This window comes from Brachyhypopomus gauderio, chromosome 15, assembly GCF_052324685.1.
Source record: "Brachyhypopomus gauderio isolate BG-103 chromosome 15, BGAUD_0.2, whole genome shotgun sequence".
Classification (NCBI taxonomy): domain Eukaryota; kingdom Metazoa; phylum Chordata; class Actinopteri; order Gymnotiformes; family Hypopomidae; genus Brachyhypopomus; species Brachyhypopomus gauderio.
In genome coordinates, this window is record NC_135225.1 from 1,182,897 (window position 1) to 1,206,917 (window position 24,021).

Sequence of the window (24,021 nt, forward strand, 5' to 3'; positions counted from 1 at the left end):
CACACACACGCACACACACACACACACACACACGCACACGCGCACACGCACACAAACGCACGCACACACGCACACACACACACACACACACACACACACACACACACACACACACACACACACACAATAGCCTCAGCTTTCCTGAGAGTACATCAAAACCATGATGTGAAGCACCTTGGCACTCAGCTGCTCTACCTGTCTCTTGGGCTTTCAGCAGTCTGGCCATGCCATTCCTGCACCCCCCCCCCCCCCCCACACACACACACACACACACACACACACACACACACACACACACACACACACACACACACACTCTATTTACCACACACCCTTCTATAGTCCAGAGGGGCTGTATTTACCACACCCTCCCAGAGGTGCTCTATTTACCACACCTCCCTCTAGAAGGGCTCTATTTACCACACCCGGTGGTCTGGCACTTCTCTGGCAGTCTCCCCACGCCAGGGACACGGCAGCCGATGGACGGCCTTCCATTTAAATCAGTCAGAGAAGGAAGCTGTAAAAACAGCCTCTAAACGACGTAATTAGATGGGAGCGCTGGCAAGAGCATGAAACAGCTGTTCGTTTATCTGTGCAGAAGAGAGAGATGAGGAGGAGGAGGGTGAGGCGGGAGCGATGAAGAGGAGGGGTGAGGCGAGAGGCATTGTGTAAAACGTGAGGGTAAAATGTGGGAATGAATGATTATTTGCAAATGTGGTCCTAGCAGGGTGGCACCACACCAAATTGCTTCTTTTGCAGATAACGGCTTTAAGTCAAAGTAGTGGCTGCAGGCAGCTTTAATATAAGCATCACAAAACTCAAAGACAGGTGCACACAGCAAAAGACACATATTCTCCTATTCACACAGACGGGAAGAGCTGGGTCTGCTCTAAAAAGCTTCATATAGTGCCAACAGTGGAAGATGGTTGCTGTGTGCTTACAATATGTTGATGTGGACTAGGAGACTGTGACATTGGTGAATGGAAATGGGGTAGCTTTCATTTCAGGTCATTTTAGCTTCATGGCAACAAACGGCTTTTAGCTAACAGTTTTATCATAATAACTACCAGCTGACCAAGTCTACAACTACCAACTCTAGTGGTTTTATTAGAACATCAGCTTGGTCCTCAGTCTTCACCGTGTGTTTTATCAGGGTAATTTATTCATTAGAACTGCCCTCTGCCCTCTGCGTACTCTGTTAGAAATGATCAGGCCATCACCTAACCAACACACTGTGTGTTAACTCATCACCAGTGATCACCGGTTCCTCACCACAGGATGCTGTTGTCTGGATGCCGGTACACACACAACCCGGGAGTGACAGTAACGTCATGACCCCAGCAGCACGGCGGTGCCCCGTCACGTCAGTGCTGCTGGGGTGAGTGTCGTCTACAACCCAAATCATATCTGTTCACCACCACTCCTCTAATCAGAACCCAGCAGTGAAGTATGGGGAGAGAATCTGGCAAGCCGCACAAGGTACCGGCCAGCAGTCTGCAGCTGTACAACATTTTAAAAGCACATGAAAGATGAATGTACCTACCAAAATGGTCAGTGAGTACTGGAGTGAGGTTTCTCTAATAAAGTGGCCTGAGTGTGTGCTGTCCATAATAATTCCAGTCTCTCATACAGTACTACTGCAGTAGCAGAATCTCTTCTCCAGGACACATCACAGTGATCAGATCTTGTAAATCCATGAACACACCGAAGGTGCTGGGTTATTTTCTGCAGTTAACTGGATTTAATCTGTGAAGGTTTGTATGTGGGTGACTCAGTGTGAGATGGATCAGTCGTAGCATCCTTGTGTTTGATGTGGTACGGAAGAGTCGTGCGGTCTTGTGGTCACACACCCAGGCACTGTGCTACTGCTTATGACACACTCGTACACACCCACACACACACACACACTCTCTCACTCACACACTCGCACACCACACACACACCCTCACACCCACACTCTCACACACTCATGCACTCACACACATCACTCCCACATCACTCACACACCACACACACACTCACACACCTCGCACCACAACACAGAAGGCTTTCCTACAGCAAAAATCTCCACTGGGAGATCTTCTATAAAAGTCAATGTGTGTGTGTGTGTGTATGTGTGTGTGTGTGTGTGTGTGTGTGTGTGTGTGTGTGTGTGTGTGTGTGTGTGTGTGTGTGTGTGTGTGCGTGTGCGTGCACTGGATGCAGTGTTGCGTGTTTGTGTTTTTCTCTGCAGGGTACAATTTAACTAAAACTGTTTGCAAGGCAGCACTTTAAGAACAGTAATGCCCCCCAAGCTGACACATCAACCCAGGCACAGTGATTATTCACAGCTGTGTGAGGTCCGAGATCAGGGACCACCAGGTTCTGCACACCGGGTCCTTCACACCAGGTTCTTCACACTGCTCTCCACCTCAACCTGAGCTGCTGTTGATTTATATGTCAGTCTAGTATTGATGATTTTTATCGGGGCTTATTTTTATACATTTAATATAAATGCAGTTATTATAAATACATATGCTGTTCATCTCTCTCTCATTCTCTCTCTCTCTCTCTCTCTCTTTCTCTCATTCTCTCTAAGGCACGCGCACACACACACACACACACACACACACACCCACATACATGGACTGAGATGTTTGTCATTTTTATTTAATATTCCCTTTGTTTGGTGAGTGTCTGCACATCCCTCCCAGACCTTCTGCGGTGGCTCTGGTGAGGCAGTGAGCTCCACCCACTTCACTCTAATTCAGCAGGACATTGTGCAGACTGCCACTCCTCCACTGTCTGGCCACAGTGTGTCATTGTTACATATACTGGAATCAATGTGGGAGAAGAAAGGATTGATCCACCGCCCGGACATATCCAAATGTACCAAGAGTGTCAGAATGGCAAAGATGTGGAGAAGAGCAGAGAGAGAGAGAGGGTAGAGAAAGAGAGTGGGGAGAGTGAAGAGAGAAATAGAGAAATGCTTAGTTAAAGATTTCTTTATTTTTTTTTTACTTTCATTAAGACTCAGTCCTTGAATCTGTGAAGTCCTCTTGCCTGTTTGACCCATCATGCTGTTGGTCTCTAAACGCATGTTGAATCCTGGCCCAACCCCTGGGGAGGAAGTATCTTTCAAAGAAAGATTAAAGACGTGCGTTTGTGCTGTTAAGCTGAGAGTGTGCTAGTTTTTCTTGCCTCTGTATTTTGATGATGTTTGTTTTGGTATTTGCCTAAAGAACACACTCATTAGCATGGAGCCAGCGTGTGCCTAGAGAGGACGACAGGAATAACTCCACCTGCGCCTTCACCCGTCTCCTGCATGTGTTAACAGAGGTGTGGGCTGCCGTGTGGAAAAGTCTCTGTAAAGTAGCTGTTAGTTGTCTCCTTGTATGGCACCAGTATATTACAATGCCATGTGCATTGTAATATGCAATGTAATATACCATGCAGCTGTGCGTACTTCACACAACAGAAAAGAAAACCTCAATGGACCTGGATTTGTGATGATAACATCACACTGGCGCTGGATTAAATTATGAGAACTGGATTTGTGAGCTTTCCACTGCTGGATGCCTGTTAAATAGTTTACTCTTGTTTTTGAAATGCAAGAGGATGTGATCTGCAAGGTACAAACCTGTCAGCTAAAGGCTGGTTCTGCCAGGTCAGAAGAGCCACAGAGGGGCGAGTAGCATTTGGCTCTTTGGTTCCCTTGAGATTCTCAGGGAGCTTAAGTGTGTATTTCCTTAAAAGATCCTTAGTTGAATCATACGAGTCTTTTGTTAGAGCTGCCTTTGAGTTCTCTTGAAATTCTGTGCACACAGAGCACAACAGTACATCTGACTATAAACTATAATAATTACCCCTTATAACACTCATCTACCTGTGGGATGGAGCTGGTAGAGAGTGTGGATGTAAACTGGTAGAGTGTGGATGTAAACTGGTAGAGTGTGGATGTAAACTGGTAGATAGTGTGGATGTAAACTGGTAGAGAGTGTGGATGTAAACTGGAAGAGAGTGTGGATGTAAACTGGTAGAGAGTGTGGATGTAAACTGGTAGATAGTGTGGATGTAAACTGGTAGATAGTGTGGATGTAAACTGGTAGAGAGTGGATGTAAACTGGAAGAGAGTGTGGATGTAAACTGGTAGATAGTGTGGATGTAAACTGGTAGATAGTGTGGATGTAAACTGGTAGAGTGTGGATGTAAACTGGTAGAGAGTGGATGTAAACTGGAAGAGAGTGTGGATGTAAACTGGTAGAGAGTGGATGTAAACTGGAAGAGAGTGTGGATGTAAACTGGTAGAGAGTGTGGATGTAAACTGGTAGAGTGTGGATGTAAACTGGTAGAGTGTGGATGTAAACTGGTAGAGAGTGGATGTAAACTGGAAAAGAGTGTGGATGTAAACTGGTAGAGAGTGTGGATGTAAACTGGTAGATAGTGTGGATGTAAACTGGTAGATAGTGTGGATGTAAACTGGTAGAGAGTGTGGATGTAAACTGGTAGAGAGTGTGGATGTACACTGGTAGAGAGTGTGGATGTACACTGGTAGAGAGTGTGGATGTAAACTGGTAGAGAGTGTGGATGTAAACTGGTAGATAGTGTGGATGTAAACTGGTAGAGAGTGTGGATCTAAACTGGTAGAGAGTGTGGATGTAAACTGGTAGATAGTGTGGATGTAAACTGGTAGAGAGTGTGGATGTAAACTGGTAGAGAGTGTGGATCTAAACTGGTAGAGAGTGTGGATCTAAACTGGTAGAGAGTGTGGATCTAAACTGGTAGAGAGTGTGGATGTAAACTGGTAGAGTGTGGATCTAAACTGGTAGAGAGTGTGGATGTAAACTGGTAGATAGTGTGGATGTAAACTGGTAGATAGCGTGGATGTAAACTGGAAGAGAGCATGGATGTAAACTGGAAGAGAGCGTGGATGTAAACTGGAAGAGAGCGTGGATGTAAACTGGTAGAGAGTGTGGATGTAAACTGGTAGAGAGTGTGGATGTAAACTGGTAGAGAGTGTGGATGTAAACTGGTAGAGAGTGTGGATGTAAACTGGTAGAGAGTGTGGATCTAAACTGGTAGAGATTGTGGATGTAAACTGGTAGAGAGTGTGGATCTAAACTGGTAGAGAGTGTGGATGTAAACTGGTAGAGTGTGGATCTAAACTGGTAGAGAGTGTGGATCTAAACTGGTAGAGAGTGTGGATGTAAACTGGTAGATAGTGTGGATGTAAACTGGTAGATAGCGTGGATGTAAACTGGAAGAGAGCGTGGATGTAAACTGGAAGAGAGCGTGGATGTAAACTGGTAGAGTGTGTGGATGTAAACTGGTAGAGAGTGTGGATGTAAACTGGTAGAGAGTGTGGATCTAAACTGGTAGAGAGTGTGGATGTAAACTGGTAGAGTGTGGATGTAAACTGGTAGAGAGTGTGGATGTAAACTGGTAGAGTGTGGATGTAAACTGGTAGAGAGTGTGGATGTAAACTGGTAGAGAGTGTGGATGTAAACTGGTAGAGTGTGGATGTAAACTGGTAGAGAGTTTGGATCTAAACTGGTAGTGTGGATGTAAACTGGTAGATAGTGTGGATGTAAACTGGTAGATAGCGTGGATGTAAACTGGAAGAGAGCGTGGATGTAAACTGGTAGAGTGTGTGGATGTAAACTGGTAGAGTGTGGATGTAAACTGGTAGAGAGTGTGGATGTAAACTGGTAGAGTGTGGATGTAAACTGGTAGAGAGTTTGGATCTAAACTGGTAGTGTGGATGTAAACTGGTAGATAGTGTGGATGTAAACTGGTAGATAGCGTGGATGTAAACTGGAAGAGAGCGTGGATGTAAACTGATAGAGTGTGTGGATGTAAACTGGTAGAGTGTGGATGTAAACTGGTAGAGAGTGTGGATGTAAACTGGTAGAGTGTGGATGTAAACTGGTAGATAGTGTGGATGTAAACTGGTAGATAGTGTGGATGTAAACTGGTAGAGAGTGTGGATCTAAACTGGTAGAGAGTGTGGATCTAAACTGGTAGAGAGTGTGGATCTAAACTGGTAGAGAGTGTGGATGTAAACTGGTAGATAGTGTGGATGTAAACTGGTAGAGAGTGTGGATCTAAACTGGTAGAGAGTGTGGATGTAAACTGGTAGAGAGTGTGGATCTAAACTGGTAGAGAGTGTGGATCTAAACTGGTAGAGAGTGTGGATCTAAACTGGTAGAGAGTGTGGATCTAAACTGGTAGAGAGTGTGGATGTAAACTGGTAGAGAGTGTGGATGTAAACTGGTAGAGAGTGTGGATCTAAACTGGTAGAGAGTGTGGATCTAAACTGGTAGAGTGTGGATGTAAACTGGTAGAGTGTGGATCTAAACTGGTAGAGAGTGTGGATGTAAACTGGTAGATAGTGTGGATGTAAACTGGTAGATAGCGTGGATGTAAACTGGAAGAGAGCATGGATGTAAACTGGAAGAGAGCGTGGATGTAAACTGGTAGAGTGTGTGGATGTAAACTGGTAGAGAGTGTGGATGTAAACTGGTAGAGAGTGGATGTAAACTGGTAGAGAGTGTGGATGTAAACTGGTAGAGAGTGTGGATGTAAACTGGTAGAGAGTGTGGATCTAAACTGGTAGAGAGTGTGGATCTAAACTGGTAGAGAGTGTGGATGTAAACTGGTAGAGTGTGGATCTAAACTGGTAGAGAGTGTGGATGTAAACTGGTAGAGTGTGGATGTAAACTGGTAGAGTGTGGATGTAAACTGGTAGAGAGTGTGGATGTAAACTGGTAGAGAGTGTGGATGTAAACTGGTAGATAGTGTGGATGTAAACTGGTAGATAGTGTGGATGTAAACTGGTAGATAGTGTGGATCTAAACTGGTAGAGAGTGTGGATCTAAACTGGTAGATGGTGTGGATGTAAACTGGTAGATAGTGTGGATGTAAACTGGTAGAGTGTGGATGTAAACTGGTAGATAGTGTGGATGTAAACTGGTAGATAGTGTGGATGTAAACTGGTAGAGAGTGTGGATCTAAACTGGTAGAGAGTGTGGATCTAAACTGGTAGAGAGTGTGGATCTAAACTGGTAGATAGTGTGGATGTAAACTGGTAGATAGTGTGAATGTAAACTGGTAGAGTGTGGATGTAAACTGGTAGATAGTGTGGATGTAAACTGGTAGAGAGTGTGGATGTAAACTGGTAGATAGTGTGGATGTAAACTGGTAGATAGTGTGGATGTAAACTGGTAGATAGTGTGGATCTAAACTGGTAGAGAGTGTGGATCTAAACTGGTAGATAGTGTGGATGTAAACTGGTAGATAGTGTGGATGTAAACTGGTAGAGTGTGGATGTAAACTGGTAGATAGTGTGGATGTAAACTGGTAGATAGTGTGGATGTAAACTGGTAGAGAGTGTGGATCTAAACTGGTAGATAGTGTGGATCTAAACTGGTAGAGAGTGTGGATGTAAACTGGTAGAGAGTGTGGATGTAAACTGGTAGAGAGTGTGGATCTAAACTGGTAGAGAGTGTGGATCTAAACTGGTAGACTCAGTGTGTAGGGCTGAGAATGGACCTGACGTGCCCGCGTACAGAAATTCCGAGCGCATACATGCCAGCAGTGCCCCGGGGGGCAGGTAATGAAATATTTCCAGCTGCTGTTGACCCCGTGTGACCTCAGCTTTATGAGGCAGGCATGTGCAGAGCTGGTGCTGTGTGAGCCGGACCCCTGAGCCGTGTCCACACGCCACACACACGCCACACACACACCGCACACATGCGCAGCAGGGGAGAAATTAGCGGCTCTAATAAATAAAGAAGCGGGCCAAACTAGTTTCTCTGGAAGAACAGATTCACCTTTCCGAGGCGATTATTCTGTGTGGAGCTCTGGAGCTATGCAAATGAGGCCAGGCGAAGCGTTCTGAGGAGCTCCTGCCACTACGGCAATGATCTCGCATCAGCTCCACCCGCACTGCACCACTCAGACTCCCTATCAGAACGCACACCATCCGGAGGGCGGAGGGTGGAGGGCGGAGGGAGGAGGGTGGAGGGCGGAGGGAGGAGGGAGGAGGGCGGAGGGCGGAGGGCGGAGGGAGGAGGGCGGAGGGCGGAGGGAGGAGGGCGGAGGGAGGAGGGCGGAGGGCGGAGGGCGGAGGGAGGAGGGAGGAGGGCGGAGGGCGGAGGGTGGAGGGCGGAGGGTGGAGCTCGGCTTCCCTGCTTCTGTTCAGCATTGGTGTGAGTCGTGCTTACCACTTCATTCAAATGTGGATGTGTTTCAATTGTTGAGATTCTACGACACTTGAATTGTATATTTTCCTGGCATGAATAATTCTGCAGCGTTATCATGATAGCCGTTGTTGTTGTTTTTAACTGTGAACACTTTTGCTGTTCCTCAGTTCCTCAGAAACACCCAGCTGTACTCCTGCACTCCTGTGACACTGCTATGAAACCACTCCTGTGATGTGTTGTGTTTCTGAAGTATTGTGGTTTAATTTACTCATTAACGAATCATTTGCAGTCCTGATGCTCTTTATCTAAGAGCTGTTTTCTTTATGTGGTTGCTTGGCAACCATCATGGTCATTTATTAAATAGACTAAAGGTTTATTCTGAACATCACTGGTCAGCGTTGCACAGCCAACATTAGCATCACCACACACACCTACTGTGTCATTTGTATTGCTCATGGTATATGCCAACACCAGCCGGGCCAGACGTCTTTCCAGAAGGAAAGGAACACATATTTAGCCGAACGAATGCCTTCCTGTCACAGCTTTAAGGCTAAATAAATAAATAAATAACATCCTGAAAGCTGGACAGGCAAATTGTGGATCAAATTGGAGCTCTTTGATTCTCCAGAGCTCCATTCCTGTAGTACTTGCTACCTTTTATTGCACAAATGGGAGAGATGTCAGACCAGCCGTGGGCCATGATGGTCCTCTCAGACGTCTGAGGCACCTGAGAACAGATCAGATCTGAGAGCATCTCTTAGAGCAGGCCATGCAATGCAGCTGCATCAGGAGCAAATCAAGAATAAAAGAATACAAACATTATATATATATATATATATATATATATATATATATATATATATATATATATGAGAAATTATATGAGAAATTAGCTTGCAGCAAATGCAAGTACAGAATCTTCAAAAGAATTGAGACACAGAGACACTGTGTGTGTGATTACTGAAAAGATTACACACACACTCCTCTCGACACAAGAAAATACGCACATACACAGATTACATATAAAGGCATTTGTGTTCTATGCTTAGAGCTATAAAACTGATGATAAAATATTTGATAGAAATTTCTTGACAAAGGTGCTTTAGCAAAGAGTTTTTCAGTAAGATGCATATTTGTGTACTTCTTTAGATCTCAGGATCATAGTTCATATGTACATTAAATTGTTCTATCACATCCTACACTGCTTTCCTTCAAATATTTTTAATGTCCAGAAAAAGTTTGAATTTGAATTCCCTGAAAAAAGTATTATTGTTCAACAAAACTAAAGCATAATGATGATGACGTATAGAAGTCAGTTAAGAAACTGTTCTTTGTCTGTGTCTGCTCTGTGTCTGCTTACTGTCTGTTCTGTTCTGTCTGTGTCTGGTCTGTCTGTTCTGTTCTGTCTGTTCTGTGTCTGTTCTGTTTTGTCTGCTCTGTTCTGTGTATGCTCTGTCTGCGCTGTTCTGTCTGCTCTGTGTCTGTGCTGTGACTGTCCCTCAGGGTTTCCCACTGGGCTTGAGTGACGGCCACGTCTACGGCTGGACAGACGGTTTGAGAAGGAGAGACTGGCACGACAATGAGAGCATCAGGAGAGACGAGCTGCGCACAGGTACGCCCCCACACACTCACCTGTTGGTCCGCACAGGTACGCCCCCACACACTCACCTGTTGGTCCGCACAGGTACGTCCCCACACACTCACCTGTTGGTACTCACAGGTACATCCTCACACCACAGGAGCTGCACACACTCACTTGTTGGTATGCACAGGTACGCCCCCACACACTCACCTGTTGGTACACACGGGTACGTCCCCACACACTCACCTGTTGGTACACACAGGTACGTCCCCACACACTCACCTGTTGGTACACACAGGTACGCCCCCACACACTCACCTGTTGGTACATACAGGTACGCCCCCACACATTCACCTGTTGGTACACATAGGTACGTCCCCACACACTCACCTGTTGGTACACACAGGTACGTCCCCACACCCTCACCTGTTGGTACACACAGGTACGTCCCCACACACTCACCTGTTGGTACACACAGGTACGTCCCCACACACTCACCTGTTGGTACATACAGGTACGCCCCCACACATTCACCTGTTGGTACACATAGGTACGTCCCCACACACTCACCTGTTGGTACACACAGGTACGTCCCCACACCCTCACCTGTTGGTACACACAGGTACGCCCCCACACCCTCACCTGTTGGTACACACAGGTACGCCCCCACACACTCCCCTGTTGGTACACACAGGTACGTCCCCACACACTCACCTGTTGGTACACACAGGTACGCCCCCACACACTCACCTGTTGGTACACACAGGTGCATCCCCACACACTCACCTGTTGGTACACACAGGTGCATCCCCACACACTCACCTGTTGGTACACACAGGTACGCCCCCACACACTCACCTGTTGGTACTCACAGGTACGTCCCCACACACTCACCTGTTGGTACGCCCGTCCCCACACATTCACCTGTTGGTACTCACAGGTACGCCCCCACACACTCACCTGTTGGTACACACAGGTACGCCCCCACACACTCACCTGTTGGTACACACAGGTACGCCCCCACACACTCACCTGTTGGTACACACAGGTACGCCCCCACACACTCACCTGTTGGTACTCACAGGTACGTCCCCACACACTCACCTGTTGTAACTTCTCTCTCTTCCTCCTTCCTTCCTGATTGTTTTGTTTCGTTTCCCTGCAGTCTGTCTCCCTGTGTGCTGAAAGCGTGAGTTGCCACAGCAGGAAGAGACTGATGGAGATTACTGTAGCTTCCTGCCTTTCAGGCTCTTAGTTTGGGTTGTCTGCCAGCCTTATGTGTGCATTTAGCACATCCGTATATTATTGATCCATTTGAGCTTACTACATGTTGAATGATATTATCAGTCTTTTCTGTAGCATTAAATTATGGGTGAAGTGGGTCCCCTACAGTTATTAGATAATTGACTGTTAATTGATTGTTGGATAATTGACTACAGAAGCACTTGCTAAATGGACTTTCTCATCTTTCTCTTTTGTTAAGAAATGCGTACGTGCCTTATTAAAATCTTCCTTTATGAAAAGCCACCATCACTTTGCCAAGTTCAATTCGTGACATTTTTATTTTTAGAGCAGATCACTTTACCCCAAACTGATGGCACTTATCAGTCCTGTTTGCAGAAACAGACGTCCAGGCAGCATTTGAGCAGCGTGATGGTCCTCAATATCTGCTCAGTCTTTGTTTCAGGCACTTCTGTCAGAGATTAAATGAAAAGTAGAAATCTTACTGTGCTGCTTTAATACGGACAAAGCAGAATGAAATATCTATTTTGTTTCCAGTCTGTGGTTTGAAGAAGACATGATCCTATATGACACAGAAAACCAAACTCAGATAGAAATAAAATATTTCCATTAGGTGTGCAAACAGGCATGATTAGCCAATAAGAACATTTCAGGATGGTTTAGAGTCTTTGGAGTATATAGCGGAGTGCTAAGTCAGTGTAAAGTGCTGTGATTGGTCGGATGAGAGGATGGATGTGTTGCCATGCAACTGCGGCTTGAGCCTCACGTCTCGTCTCTCTGCATGTGGCCACGCCGGACGGATTGTTCCGGGTTTGACCCGTCTCATCGGGTCACGGCACACAGCCCGTCGCATCAGAGTGTTTTCATCGTACCATCTGTTGGTGACAAATCTTATGATAGCAAGAACCACGATAAAAGCCTTGCATTTATTTTTCATGAGTTGCAACTAATTTTAGATGTCAGTGCATGAAACCAGGGAATGAACAGTGGGTCTGTGGGTCCCATACATTTGATCGACAAATTGCTTTCTGAATGGCTGTGGGTAATGGCAGAGAGCTGGGCTGTACGTGAAGCTCTGAGCTGCAGGCTCCCTGTCATTAGGAATAACACTTTCATTTTACTTCTGCATCAGTCATTTGTATTTGTAACATAGTGGAACTACATGCTGTCCTTGTACAATGTGATTCAATGCCTGTGGGCTAATTCCTCACATACAGACAGGCGTGAAAGTCCTGCTTCATAAAAGAATAAATAAGCGATGCTTCAGTTGGGATTTCCAACCATCTCCACGTTCAGCATTTAGTCATTATATCATTTTTTTTACAGTTTGGCATTATTTGAGTGAAACTATTTTTTGCAGTGGAAAAAAGTTTGCTTGGAAGGGTGGTATGTGGGAGTGTTGAAATACATAAATTAATGTTGTGATTCATATTTTCTCTTTATATTTTCTCTGAGAGAATGCCATGAAGTGTGGGAGACAGGGTGCTCTAATTATGCACATAGAGAAATGACTTTCCGCCCAGACTTACTTACTGAGCATTGAGGAGAAGAGATTTTCACAGAGAGAGAGAGACAGACAGATATACAGAGGGAGAGAGAGAGAGAGAGAGAGAGAGACAGACAGACAGACAGAGGGAGAGAGAGAGAGAGAGAGAGACAGACAGACAGAGGGAGAGAGAGAGAGAGAGACAGACAGACAGACAGAGGGAGAGAGAGAGAGAGAGAGAGAGACAGACAGACAGAGGGAGAGAGAGAGAGACAGACAGAGGGAGAGAGAGGGGGGGGATACACATACTAGATATTGGAAAGATCTTGTTACGGTTGAGCTGGTTTGTGAGACAAATGAACCACTGATTGTGCTCTCGTTAGCAGTGCTGGAAGGCTCCTCCATAAGATGCATGATTATATCATGTCAAAAGCAAAAACCTGCAGTGGATGTATCACCCTCAGTGAGTTCTCACTCTTCTGTGGTGAAAGGACAGATACAGATATGAGACAGATCTTCAGCAGGAACCCAAACCTGTATGGTATCTTCAGCTGTAAGAAAGTGAAGCATACTTTTTGATTTTGGGGTTTGTTTTGAAAACGTGTCATTTTTCTACACTTCAAAGGACAAGTTCCACACCGTCTCTTTGTTTTCTGAGTCAGTGTGATTTTTGCTCACAAGACCAAAGATCTTTCAGAATGAATTAATTGGATGGGTGTAATGATGGTTTGTTTTGAAGTAAGTCTTCCATGAAAACATTCAGATGTTCAGTACACAGTAGTGTAGACACGCGCTGTTTCAGTACTCATTAGTGAAGACACGCACTCATTCGTGTAGACACGCACTGTGTCGGTTCTCAGTAGTGTAGACACGCACTGTCTCGGTACTCAGTAGTATAGATGTGCACTGTCTCAGTACTTAGTAGTATAGACGTGCACTGTCTCAGTACTCAGTAGTATAGACGTGCACTGTCTCAGTACTACCTGATACATATTTGTGAGCGTCTACTAAACACAGATTGGTAATAGACGTCTCTGCCTCCTCAGAATCCTTATTATCTGTCAGTTAATAAGATGCAAGTGTAATTGGTATCAGATCAATGTAAATACAGTAGGACTATGAGAGGAGATCTGTGTTACTATAAGTGCTTTACATTTAACAACGTCTCACTTCTGACACACATTAATGCCAGTAGTCATTAGTCATTGTAGCCTAGAGTGTCTGTATTGCTGTTTAAATCAACACATTTGCACATGAAAACAATCACAAGAATGATAATGTTTATATAAGCTGTCCTGGGCATATTGACACGTGTATATGTGCGTGTGCACACACACTCTCTCACTCATGATGTGTGTGTGTGTGAATGTGTTGTAGGTAAAGGCGAACAGGGGAAGCCGTATCCACTTGTGGAGGGTGAGTGTGATGAGTCGGTTTACAAAGAGAACGGCTTCAACATCTACGTCAGCAACAACATCGCCCTGGACCGCTCTCTTCCTGACATCAGACACCCCAAGTGAGTAGAGCCCCCACCCGCATGACGTCGCCCCTGACAACCTCCCTTATAGCAGCGGCTACATCTCACCACCGTCCCCAGAGCGCTGATGGAGCTATAACAAATTCATTCATAAATAATAAGCACATTTTTTAGGTGTAACTTTTAAAAACAGGTTTAGTGTGTCACATGATTAAAATACAAAACAAAATTGCAGGAGAAATGAAGAGGAGAATAAACGTGTATAGAAGAGGGATATAATTCAGTACTGACAGCTCTGAAAGGCCCAGTACAGTAATATAGCAGTAAGTGACGGGCCTAGCAACTTAATGCAATATATAACCCTGCTGTTTGCAAGCTCAAAATCTATTAATTAATCTCAGGCCTGCAGGTAGGGAGTTAAGCCTAACTAATTACCGACATGGTGGACGGTTGGTCTCCCTCTGTTGCACTGAGAGACTCGGTCTGCCGTTTGTGGCTGGGTTCTGCTCATCTTGCGTCTGCATCCTGTATGCTGTTGTTGATTAGCTCCAGGTTCTTCTTCACTTACAGAAGGGTTTTATCTCCACAGACATTCATCTTATTCTTCTAATTCTTTCACTAGTGCAGCTAGGCCAGATTCTTAGTGGAGGAGACCACACACCAAGATCTAGACTTAAATATACACACCAATATACACACCAAGATCTAGACTTAAATATACACACCAATATATAGAATTACATATACCAACAAAGATCTAGATTTAAGTTTTTCCACAGATTTACATTTAAATATGCTCATAAAGAACTAGATTTAAATATACCCACAAATATCTAGATTTAAATATGCCCACAAAGAATTTGTAGATACACACAGAATTACACATACGCTACGTATGTTGATTGTTTAGAAGAGTGTTTTTAAATGTTACCAGTTTTTTCTTTAGATGTCTGTAAGATGTCTATGCAGAGATTGCTTTCAGAAATATCGGTTACACACTTCAGTAGTACTGTCAGGGTACGGCGGCCCCCTACTGGTCGCCCCCGTCTACAGCAGCAGCTTGTCCTGTGGGTGTGGTGTTGTGTTCGTCCCTCAGGTGGGCGGAGCCCGCGATCCGTCTCACCTGAGGGTCGTTTGTTCGTCTATATATGTCTTGTCTTTGTACCAGTTGACTGCTGGTTATTATATCCTTAATTCGGATCAGTTCACGGGTTTTGGTTTGCGCACTTTTCATATTAAACCATCCTATTTCCCTGAGACTTGGCGTGATCGCTTCCATTTATTTTCGCTCACCCTGCCCGTCACAAGTACTCGGTAGAAATGAGTATTTAATTAGTACTATACGTTCTGTACTGAGTACTGTACTACCATTTTCACCTAGCTACGTTCTCTAATCTTCTCTCTATAATGGACTGTCTACCTAGTACCATAATAGGATTACCAGCATACACAAGTGCCCTCCACCCACCCTGATTGATTAATATATATAATTGCTGTTTTAGTTTTGGACAGTAAAGACACTTTTCTCTGCAGCCCTAATTTGGAGTAGTTCTCCTTTATCTGACACTTTTACTCAGCATTACCAGGTCCAACGAGCTCAGGGGTCCAGCAGACAGCGTGTCAGCGCTGGCCATAGGGCTTGAACTCACAACCTTCTGGTGAATAGTCCCTGTACAACCTCCCCCAGGGCCACTCACCACTGACATTTTTGAGAGCAAATTTAAGTCAATTGCAATTTGTTTGTTTTTTTTATATAACATAATTATAACATAATAACATTATATAACATAATTTAGATTTATAGACACACGATTTAGATTTGCGTGCCCACATAAAGTCTCAACTGAAATGAGACATTCATTTTTGTGTTGATACTGTCCATCCTTACATCGACGTCACGGAGATGGACGGGTGTGCAGACATCCTCTTCCTGCCCCCGAGTCGATGTGCTTGTTTCTCACGCCGGTTAAACGAGCTCTCACAGACTGATCATTAATTGCTCTCAGAAGACTCACCACTCTGCGCCGTTAGCTGCTCATGGTAACACCTCGTCGTGGCTTTTCCCTGGCAAGAACAAATCCACTTATAACTCAGCACACCTACGGGTCAGAGTTGGACAGCGTGCTGGACTTCGTTACAGCCCCGTCGATAATGAAAGATCGGTCTCGCCTCGGCAGAAGCCCGCTGCTGTTGACCTCTGAGGAGCGGGGGATGAGGGAGAAGAGAGAGTCCTCACTTTGTGCTGAGGACAGACAGGCTGGCGAGCTTCTCCCTACACACAACACTCCTTTATGGCTGTTTTAGACAGCAGACGGGATTCAGGCTGTTTACTGGGGTGGCCCTGTTGTTTTCCCTTTGATTGCATGTGTGTGCTTTATAATATGTGCACACAGTGGCTGATCTGGGGACATCCGACTCTGCTTATGTGCTCATATTAGGCACAAACTGGTCCAGAAACAGTCCTGACTCTGGGAATCATACTGTGTGACTCAGTGGCCCAGTGTGGAGGCTGGTGTGACCGTGTGTGACCGGAGCAGGTGACCGACCGAGGGTGTTACAGCTGTGGGTGTAATGTGTGAACAGCGTGAAAGAAAACATTGACTTCCTTCCAAGAAAAAAATACCCTTCATAAGACAAAGTATAATAAGTATGAAATTAATAATTATATGGGTAAGAACTCTGGCCATAGAGGGAGATCATTTTATTTCATTAGTTACCAGAAATATCCTGAAAATATCTAGAAACTAATATCTATGAGAATCTTCCCATGCTGTGGGTGAAATTAGTTTTCCACCCAGGTTTATTTTAATTCGTTTTCAAAATAATTATACAACGTTTGTGACTTGTACTAATGTCTGAGAAGGTCCAGGGCACGATGACCAAAGAAGATCAAATATATGTGAGAAATGTAAATATCTGTTCTTTAATTTTGACTACTGTGTGTTCTGGAAAGTTTGAGACATGACCACACACTAATTCATGCAGTGAGAGGCAGTGGGTCTTTGTGTTAAGGGTGTATGATTCTATTTGGTGATTACTGTGCAAATCAGTGGTGCCACAGTTTCAAAATGTAGGATCGTGTCACGCTGCTGTGGTTTCGTCTGCCAGATCTTCCCCCTCAGCCTTTTCACACCACAGCAGATGTTAAAGTGGGCGCTGTCTTTACTGCACAACTCTACTTTCTTAATTTACAATCCAAATAAAATGCCTGCTTTTGTTTCGTTAAGACACCGTCTAATGAAGGGTGGAGCCGTCTAATGAAGGGTGGAGCCATCACAGCTCAGCACTTCTGCTGTTATTGCGGAACATTTATAATTAAATAATAATTAATATTAATTAATAATTATAATTTACTGGCATCCGTTGTGCTGGGGAACGAGGAGTGAAGGGCTGCCTGACGGCTTTGTCGCTGAATTAGAGAGACACACGTGAGCTGTAAAGAACTGCTTCGTACGCCAATTTCAGCTTTGCTGACTCAATTAGTGTGTGTATTTCTGAATGCTTGACTAGAGTGGGGGGGTGGGGGGGGCAGACCTCTTTAAACAGTGATTTATGGCAGCAGCATCTCAGCGGGTCCCACACAGCTCAGCGTGCTGGTCGTGTAGAGCACACAGCTCAGTACGTGTGACTAGAGTCACGCGTCTAATCAGGTTAATGCCCTGACGTGTTGAGCTGGGTCCATCCCCCTCTCTCCTCTCTCCTCTCTTCTCTCTCCTCTCTTCTCTCTCCTCTCTTCTCTCTTCTCTCTTCTCTCAGCTGTAAACAGAAGCTGTACCTGGAGAACCTCCCCAACACCAGCATCATCATCCCCTTCCACAACGAAGGCTGGAGCTCTCTGCTCCGCACCATCCACAGCGTGGTGAACCGCACACCTGACCGCCTCATTGCTGAGATCATACTGGTGGACGACCACAGTGACCGAGGTAAGGAGCCATCGCCCTCTCCCTCCTGGACATGCTGGTGTTGGGTCTGTCTTCTGTGTTCACACACTCCCTGCATCTGTGGGGCAGTTAGCAGCACTGTGTGAAAGGCATGGTTGTCTTTGTAAGAGAAATGTTCCACTGTCAAAGGTATAATGGGCACGCGCGATTGGCCTCTTTTTACTGACATTGGTGTGCATATTGTAAACATGTAGAATCGCTGTCTTCTCAGTTGTCTTGTTGATGTCTGTTGAAACAGTGTTGTGGAGCCAGAGACCCACGGAGCATTAGGGCTCAGGGTGAGAGTCTACAGTTAGCATGTTTTAAAACAATAGTAACAGCTTGGACAGTGTGTGTGTGTGTGTGTGTGTGTGTGTGTGTGTGTGTGTGTGTGTGTGTGATAAACAGTCTCCCTGCTTGTTACTCTGCCAGACTGATGACCTCAAGTGAGACACAAAGTCTTTCTGAACAGATTTTTGACCTGGAGGGAAGAACGCAATGAGCTGGCAGAGCAAATGAGAGTGTGTGTGTGTGTGTGCGTGCGTGCGTGCGTGTCTGAGTGAGTGAGTGTGAGTGACTGAATGTGAGTGACTGAATGTGTTTGAGTGCATGCGTGCGTGTGTGTGACTGTGTGTGAGTGCGTGTGTGTGTGAGAGTGTGTGTGTGTGTGTGAGTGACTGAATGTGTGAGAGTGTGTGTGTGTGTGAGTGACTGAATGTGTGTGTGTGTGTGAGTGAGTGTGTTAGTGACTGAATGTGTGTGTGTGTGTGTGTGTGTGTGAGTGAGTGTGTTAGTGACTGAATGTGAGTGTGTGTGTGTGTGTGTGAGTGAGTGTGTTAGTGACTGAATGTGGGTGTGTGTGTGTGTGAGTGTGTTAGTGACTGAATGTGTGTGTGTGTGTGTGTGTGTGTGTGTGTGTGTGTGTGTGTGTGTGTGTGTGTGTGTGTGCGTGTGTGTGTGTGTCACCAGTGATTCCATTACACTTCTCAGCACAACAGTCTGCCCTCTTTATCTCCCTGAACAACATTCAGCATGAGACACTAACAGCTGTTGCTATGGCTCAGGCCCCCTGTGTTGCCACAGTGTGTGTGGAGAGACACGCTGTGTGTGTGTGTGTGTGTGTGTGTGTGTGTGTGTGTGTGTGTGTGTGTGTGTGTGTGTGTGTGTGTGTGTGCGTGTGTGTGGAGAGACACGTTGTGTGTGTGTGTGTGTGTGTGTGTGTGTGTGTGTGTGTGTGTCCAGAGACTTTGAGAGGAAGAGTGGAACTACCTTGCTTGGTCAGACACGACGTCTTCTGCTGCTTAAGATCACCATGACATCCTGGTGTTATTGGTTTGTTTGGTGGTTTGGTGGTGACACTTTGGTAACCTCATGACTCACTTCATTTGATTGCACTTCTATCGGGGCGTAAATGGTTATATGTGAGAGCTTTAAACGTGAAGTGAATTACAGGATGGTGTCTAGCTAGGCTATATTCCTAAACATGTGCTAAGTCCTCTTGCACATGGCCTTGTTGGAACAAGCACCTGTCACACCATCATGGCTGATATACGTCTCCATGGTCTCCATGCACACTGCTGGAGGTCATCTGCTTCAGGCAGACCTCGCCCCGTACTTATCTAGACGTCAGCTTTCAGGAGGCCTGTCTCAGCCTATCAATCTTCTTGGCAGAGAGACAGAGAGGGAGAGAGAGGGCAAGGTAGAGAGAGGAGGGAGAAAAGAGTAGAGAGAGAGAGAGAGAGGGAGAGAGGGGGGAGAGAAGAGTAGAGAGAGAGAGAGGGAGAGAGAGGGGGAGAGAAGAGGAGAGAGAGAGAGAGGGAGAGAGAGGGGGAGAGAAGAGGAGAGAGAAGAGGAGAGAGAGGGAGAGAGGGGGAGAGAAGAGTAGAGAGAGAGAGAGAGGGAGAGAGGGGGGAGAGAAGAGTAGAGAGAGAGAGAGGGGGAAAGAGAGGGGGAGAGAAGAGGAGAGAGAAGAGGAGAGAGAGGGAGAGAAGAGGAGAGAGAGAGGGAGAGAGGGGAGAGAGAGAGAGAGAGAGAGGGCAAGGTAGAGAGAGGGGGGAGAAAAGATTAGAGAGAGAGAGGGAGAGAGAGGGGAGAGAAGAGTAGAGAGAGAGAGAGGGAGAGAGAGGGGGAGAGAAGAGGAGAGAGAAGAGGAGAGAGAGGGAGAGAGGGAGAGAGGGGGAGAGAAGAGGAGAGAGAGAGGGAGAGAGGGGAGAGAGAGAGAGAGGGCAAGGTAGAGAGAGGGGGGAGAAAAGAGTAGAGAGAGAGAGAGAGGGAGAGAGGGGGGAGAGAAGAGTAGAGAGAGAGAGAGAGAGGGAGAGAGAGGGGGAGAGAAGAGGAGAGAGAAGAGGAGAGAGAGGGAGAGAGGGGGAGAGAAGAGGAGAGAGAGAGGGAGAGAGGGGAGAGAGAGAGAGAGAGAGGGCAAGGTAGAGAGAGGGGGGAGAAAAGATTAGAGAGAGAGAGGGAGAGAGGGGGGAGAGAAGAGGAGAGAGAGGGAGAGAGGGAGAGGGAGAGAGAAGGAGAGAGAATGAAAGATAGAGAGAGAGAGAGAGAGAAGGAGCTGTCAGTATAGAGTATAGGAGAGTCCTGACTGACAGTGTCACTTTACAGTCCTTCATAAACAAACACACAGAGTGAGGGTGGAGTCCTGCTCTCTGTTCTTTACTCCATATTGAAGGTGGAGGTTGAGTCCTGCTCTCTGTTCTTTACTCCATATTGAAGGTGGAGGTGGAGTCCTGCTCTCTGTTCTTTACTCCATATTGAAGGTGGAGGTGGAGTCCTGCTCTCTGTTCTTTACTCCATATTGAAGGTGGAGGTGGAGTCCTGCTCTCTGTTCTTTACTCCATATTGAAGGTGGAGGTTGAGTCCTGCTCTCTGTTCTTTACTCCATATTGAAGGTGGAGGTGGAGTCCTGCTCTCTGTTCTTTACTCCATATTGAAGGTGGAGGTTGAGTCCTGCTCTCTGTTCTTTACTCCATATTGAAGCTTGTTGCTCTTTGATGTATAATCTCAAAATGTTTAACAGAGAAATCTCCCCATAAGCAGAAGGACATGTGGACGTGTGTGTCACCTGTGGACGTGCGTGTCACCTGCAGACGTGTGTGTCACCTGTCAGGTGTGATAGGGATGTGGAGTCTGGTGTTACGTCTCCACAGTGGTGTGACATTGAGGCTTATAATGCGTAATGGTGCCCCAGATATTGTTCTTTAAGTGGGAGGAAACGGTGAAGATTGCCCAGCCCTGTGTGCACATGCCCGTGGTTAACAAAGACCTAAACAAGCTTTTTATACCTTTGTGAGCAGCTTGCAGTGAATTATGGGAATAAAGAAAACATTGCATGAGGTGTGATAAGCAAAAGCATTCAGCAGAGAAAGCTCAACTAAGCTGCTATAATCAGACGGGAAGAAAGAACGTCAGAACAAAAGAGCAGAGGAAGGCAATGCAAGCGCGTAAAACAGGTTATTATTCCTGTAACTATTAGTGTTAAAGGTCTTGTTTTTAAACAATACGAAATGCAAAAATGAGAAAATGCCCAAACCATTAATGCCCCAGCAATGTGAACGTGAAGACAAGCCCACTGTGGATACCAAGCAGCAAGCCTTTTTTAAATAACTTAAACATTGGTATGCAGTATTAATGTGGACTGAATGTGTTGACATTTGAGTGGTTGAGCTGATTTAATGATGCAAACAGTTTGACAATCTTTAAGAATCTTTCAGCATATCGGGCAGATTCAGTAGGCTAAGACCTGTGTGAATTTTACATGTACTGCAGAGGATTAAACAGATATTAGATATGCTAATCAATTAATTAGGTTGATTAGATCAGTAGATGTGCTGTAAGAATGGTCTTATTGTCTAGCTGGGGAATGGTTTTCAATGGGAAAGTGGGGAACAGGTGAGATAATTATTACCATTCCAGTTGTTTTAGACGCTTTGTCACCTTTTACCTTCTTAAGAACCATAAAAATACCCTCAGGTCATATTGTTTATCACATATTAATCCCCTCCGAATAGGGCTGAATACAAAATAATCCTGTCTGAATGCCTTAGCACAAACTAATCTGTCTAAATAGGGCTTAACCCAAACTAATCTCGTCTGATTAGGACTTAATACAAACTTATCCCATCTAAATAGGCCTTAGAACAAACTAATCCTGTCTATTTTGGATTTAATACAAACTAATCCCATCTAAGTAGGCCTCAGCACAAACTAATCCTTTCTGAATCGGACTAAACACAAAGAAATCCTCTCTGAATAGGCCTTAACACAAACTAATCCTCTCTGAATCGGCCTTAACACAAACATCAGAGCCTTTGGTTGTATTCAACATTTTGTCAGTTTGTCACAACATTTAAATTGTTCAGTGTTCAGAAATGCTGAAATGTTCCTCTCGTACCGTTTGGCCCACATTAGACCTGCATTGCCAATTGAATTAATTCTGTCCTCTTTTCTGAATTTCTGAACATCACGTGTCATTACCGTGTCTCTCTGTGCTGGCAGCTCTCTTGTGTCTCTGCACACTTAGAGTGTACTGAGCTCTTTCAAAAAATTAAACAAATACAACAAAATACTTGTACTTGGTGTGTCTCATAAAAGCTGAAATGTTACAAACCTGTTCACATCTACGCTAATAGATTGCATTTAATTAGAACATCTAATTAAAGTGATTTAAAGTTTAACTTCACACAGCTTTCTAAAGGACTGACATTAAATTGCCAGCATGAAAGATATCCATCCTGAGTCTGATACTTAAATACATGCAAGTCAACACTAATTCTTTCTAAAGACTAATTAAACGTCTATTATTACTGCACGGGCTGTGCTGTTTATGATTTATATGGCACTTAGAGGATAATGTGTTGGGAACAGTAAACTGACCTAACAGAGTTTCAGGAAGAGCAGATATAGGAGATTCACAGCTGCCCTCCAGAAACGTGACTGAGGGTCGTCGTGTGGTCGCAGGGAGCAGCGTGTGTGGCACGGACCAGAGATATAAGCCTCACACAGCCGGTGTGTGTGGAACAGACCAGAGAGGTCAGCCTCACACAGCCAGCGTGTGCGGAGCAGGTTAGAGAGATCACCTCACACAGCCGGTGTGTGTGGAACAGGTTAGAGAGATCAGCCTCACACAGCCGGTGTGTGTGGAACAGACCAGAGAGGTCAGCCTCACGCAGCCGGTGTGTGTGGAGCAGGTTAGAGAGATCACCTCACACAGCCGGTGTGTGTGGAACAGAACAGAGATATCAGCCTCACACAGCCGGTGTGTGTGGAGCAGGTTAGAGAGATCAGCCTCACACAGCCGGCGTGTGTGGAACAGACCAGAGATATCAGCCTCACACAGCCGGTGTGTGTGGAGCAGGTTAGAGAGATCACCTCACACAGTCAGCGTGTGTGGAGCAGGTTAGAGAGATCAGCCTCACATAGCCAGTGTGTGTGGAACAGACCAGAGAGGTCAGCCTCACACAGCCAGTGTGTGTGGAACAGACCACAGAGGTCAGCCTCACACAGTCAGCGTGCGCTTGCTGTCGCCTCCAGGAAGGTGAATTTGTGGTAATTATTGGCCAGCCTCACCTGGCCTTTCAGATGCTATGGCAAACATTAATTAGTGTAGTATTGTAGACTGAGGATTCACACACACACACAAACACACACACACACACACACACACACACACACACACACACACACACACACACACACACACACACACACACACACACACACACACGTGTACACACACATGTACACATGCAAATATGCAGTCCCAAACATGCACGCACACACACGCACGCACACACGCGCACACACACGCGCGCACACACACACACACACACACACGCAGGCGTGTTTGTGACAGGCCCACCTTGACCGTGAATTGCCCTGCTGTTGTGTGTATGACAGGACCAACCCTTGCACACTAAACATGTTAGCTGCTCCGTCCTTGATCCGAGCCCTGCATGCGAGGTGCTGTATGGCTGTGTGGTACCAGACTCCAGAGATGCAGTGAGTAGTGACACAGGCCACCGGATGACTGTGTGCCAAGATCCTTACAGTCCAATTAAAGAGAAAATGATTACAACAATCACCAGAATCATCCACAAAGCTGCCACCTGTATAATGTGCTTCGCTCT

The 24,021-nt window shown here is 45.6% G+C and overlaps 1 protein-coding gene across 1 annotated transcript in view; it reads left to right on the forward strand.

The window, feature by feature from the left end:
• Positions 1-24,021, forward strand: part of galntl6 (polypeptide N-acetylgalactosaminyltransferase like 6) — a 70,566-nt gene that overhangs the window by 36,479 nt on the left and 10,066 nt on the right. The window contains exons 3-5 of the mRNA XM_076975109.1: positions 9,687-9,795; positions 13,871-14,009; positions 17,727-17,893. Of these exons, the coding sequence (XP_076831224.1) occupies positions 9,687-9,795; positions 13,871-14,009; positions 17,727-17,893 (415 nt within the window). The remainder of the gene's footprint in view (positions 1-9,686; positions 9,796-13,870; positions 14,010-17,726; positions 17,894-24,021) is intronic.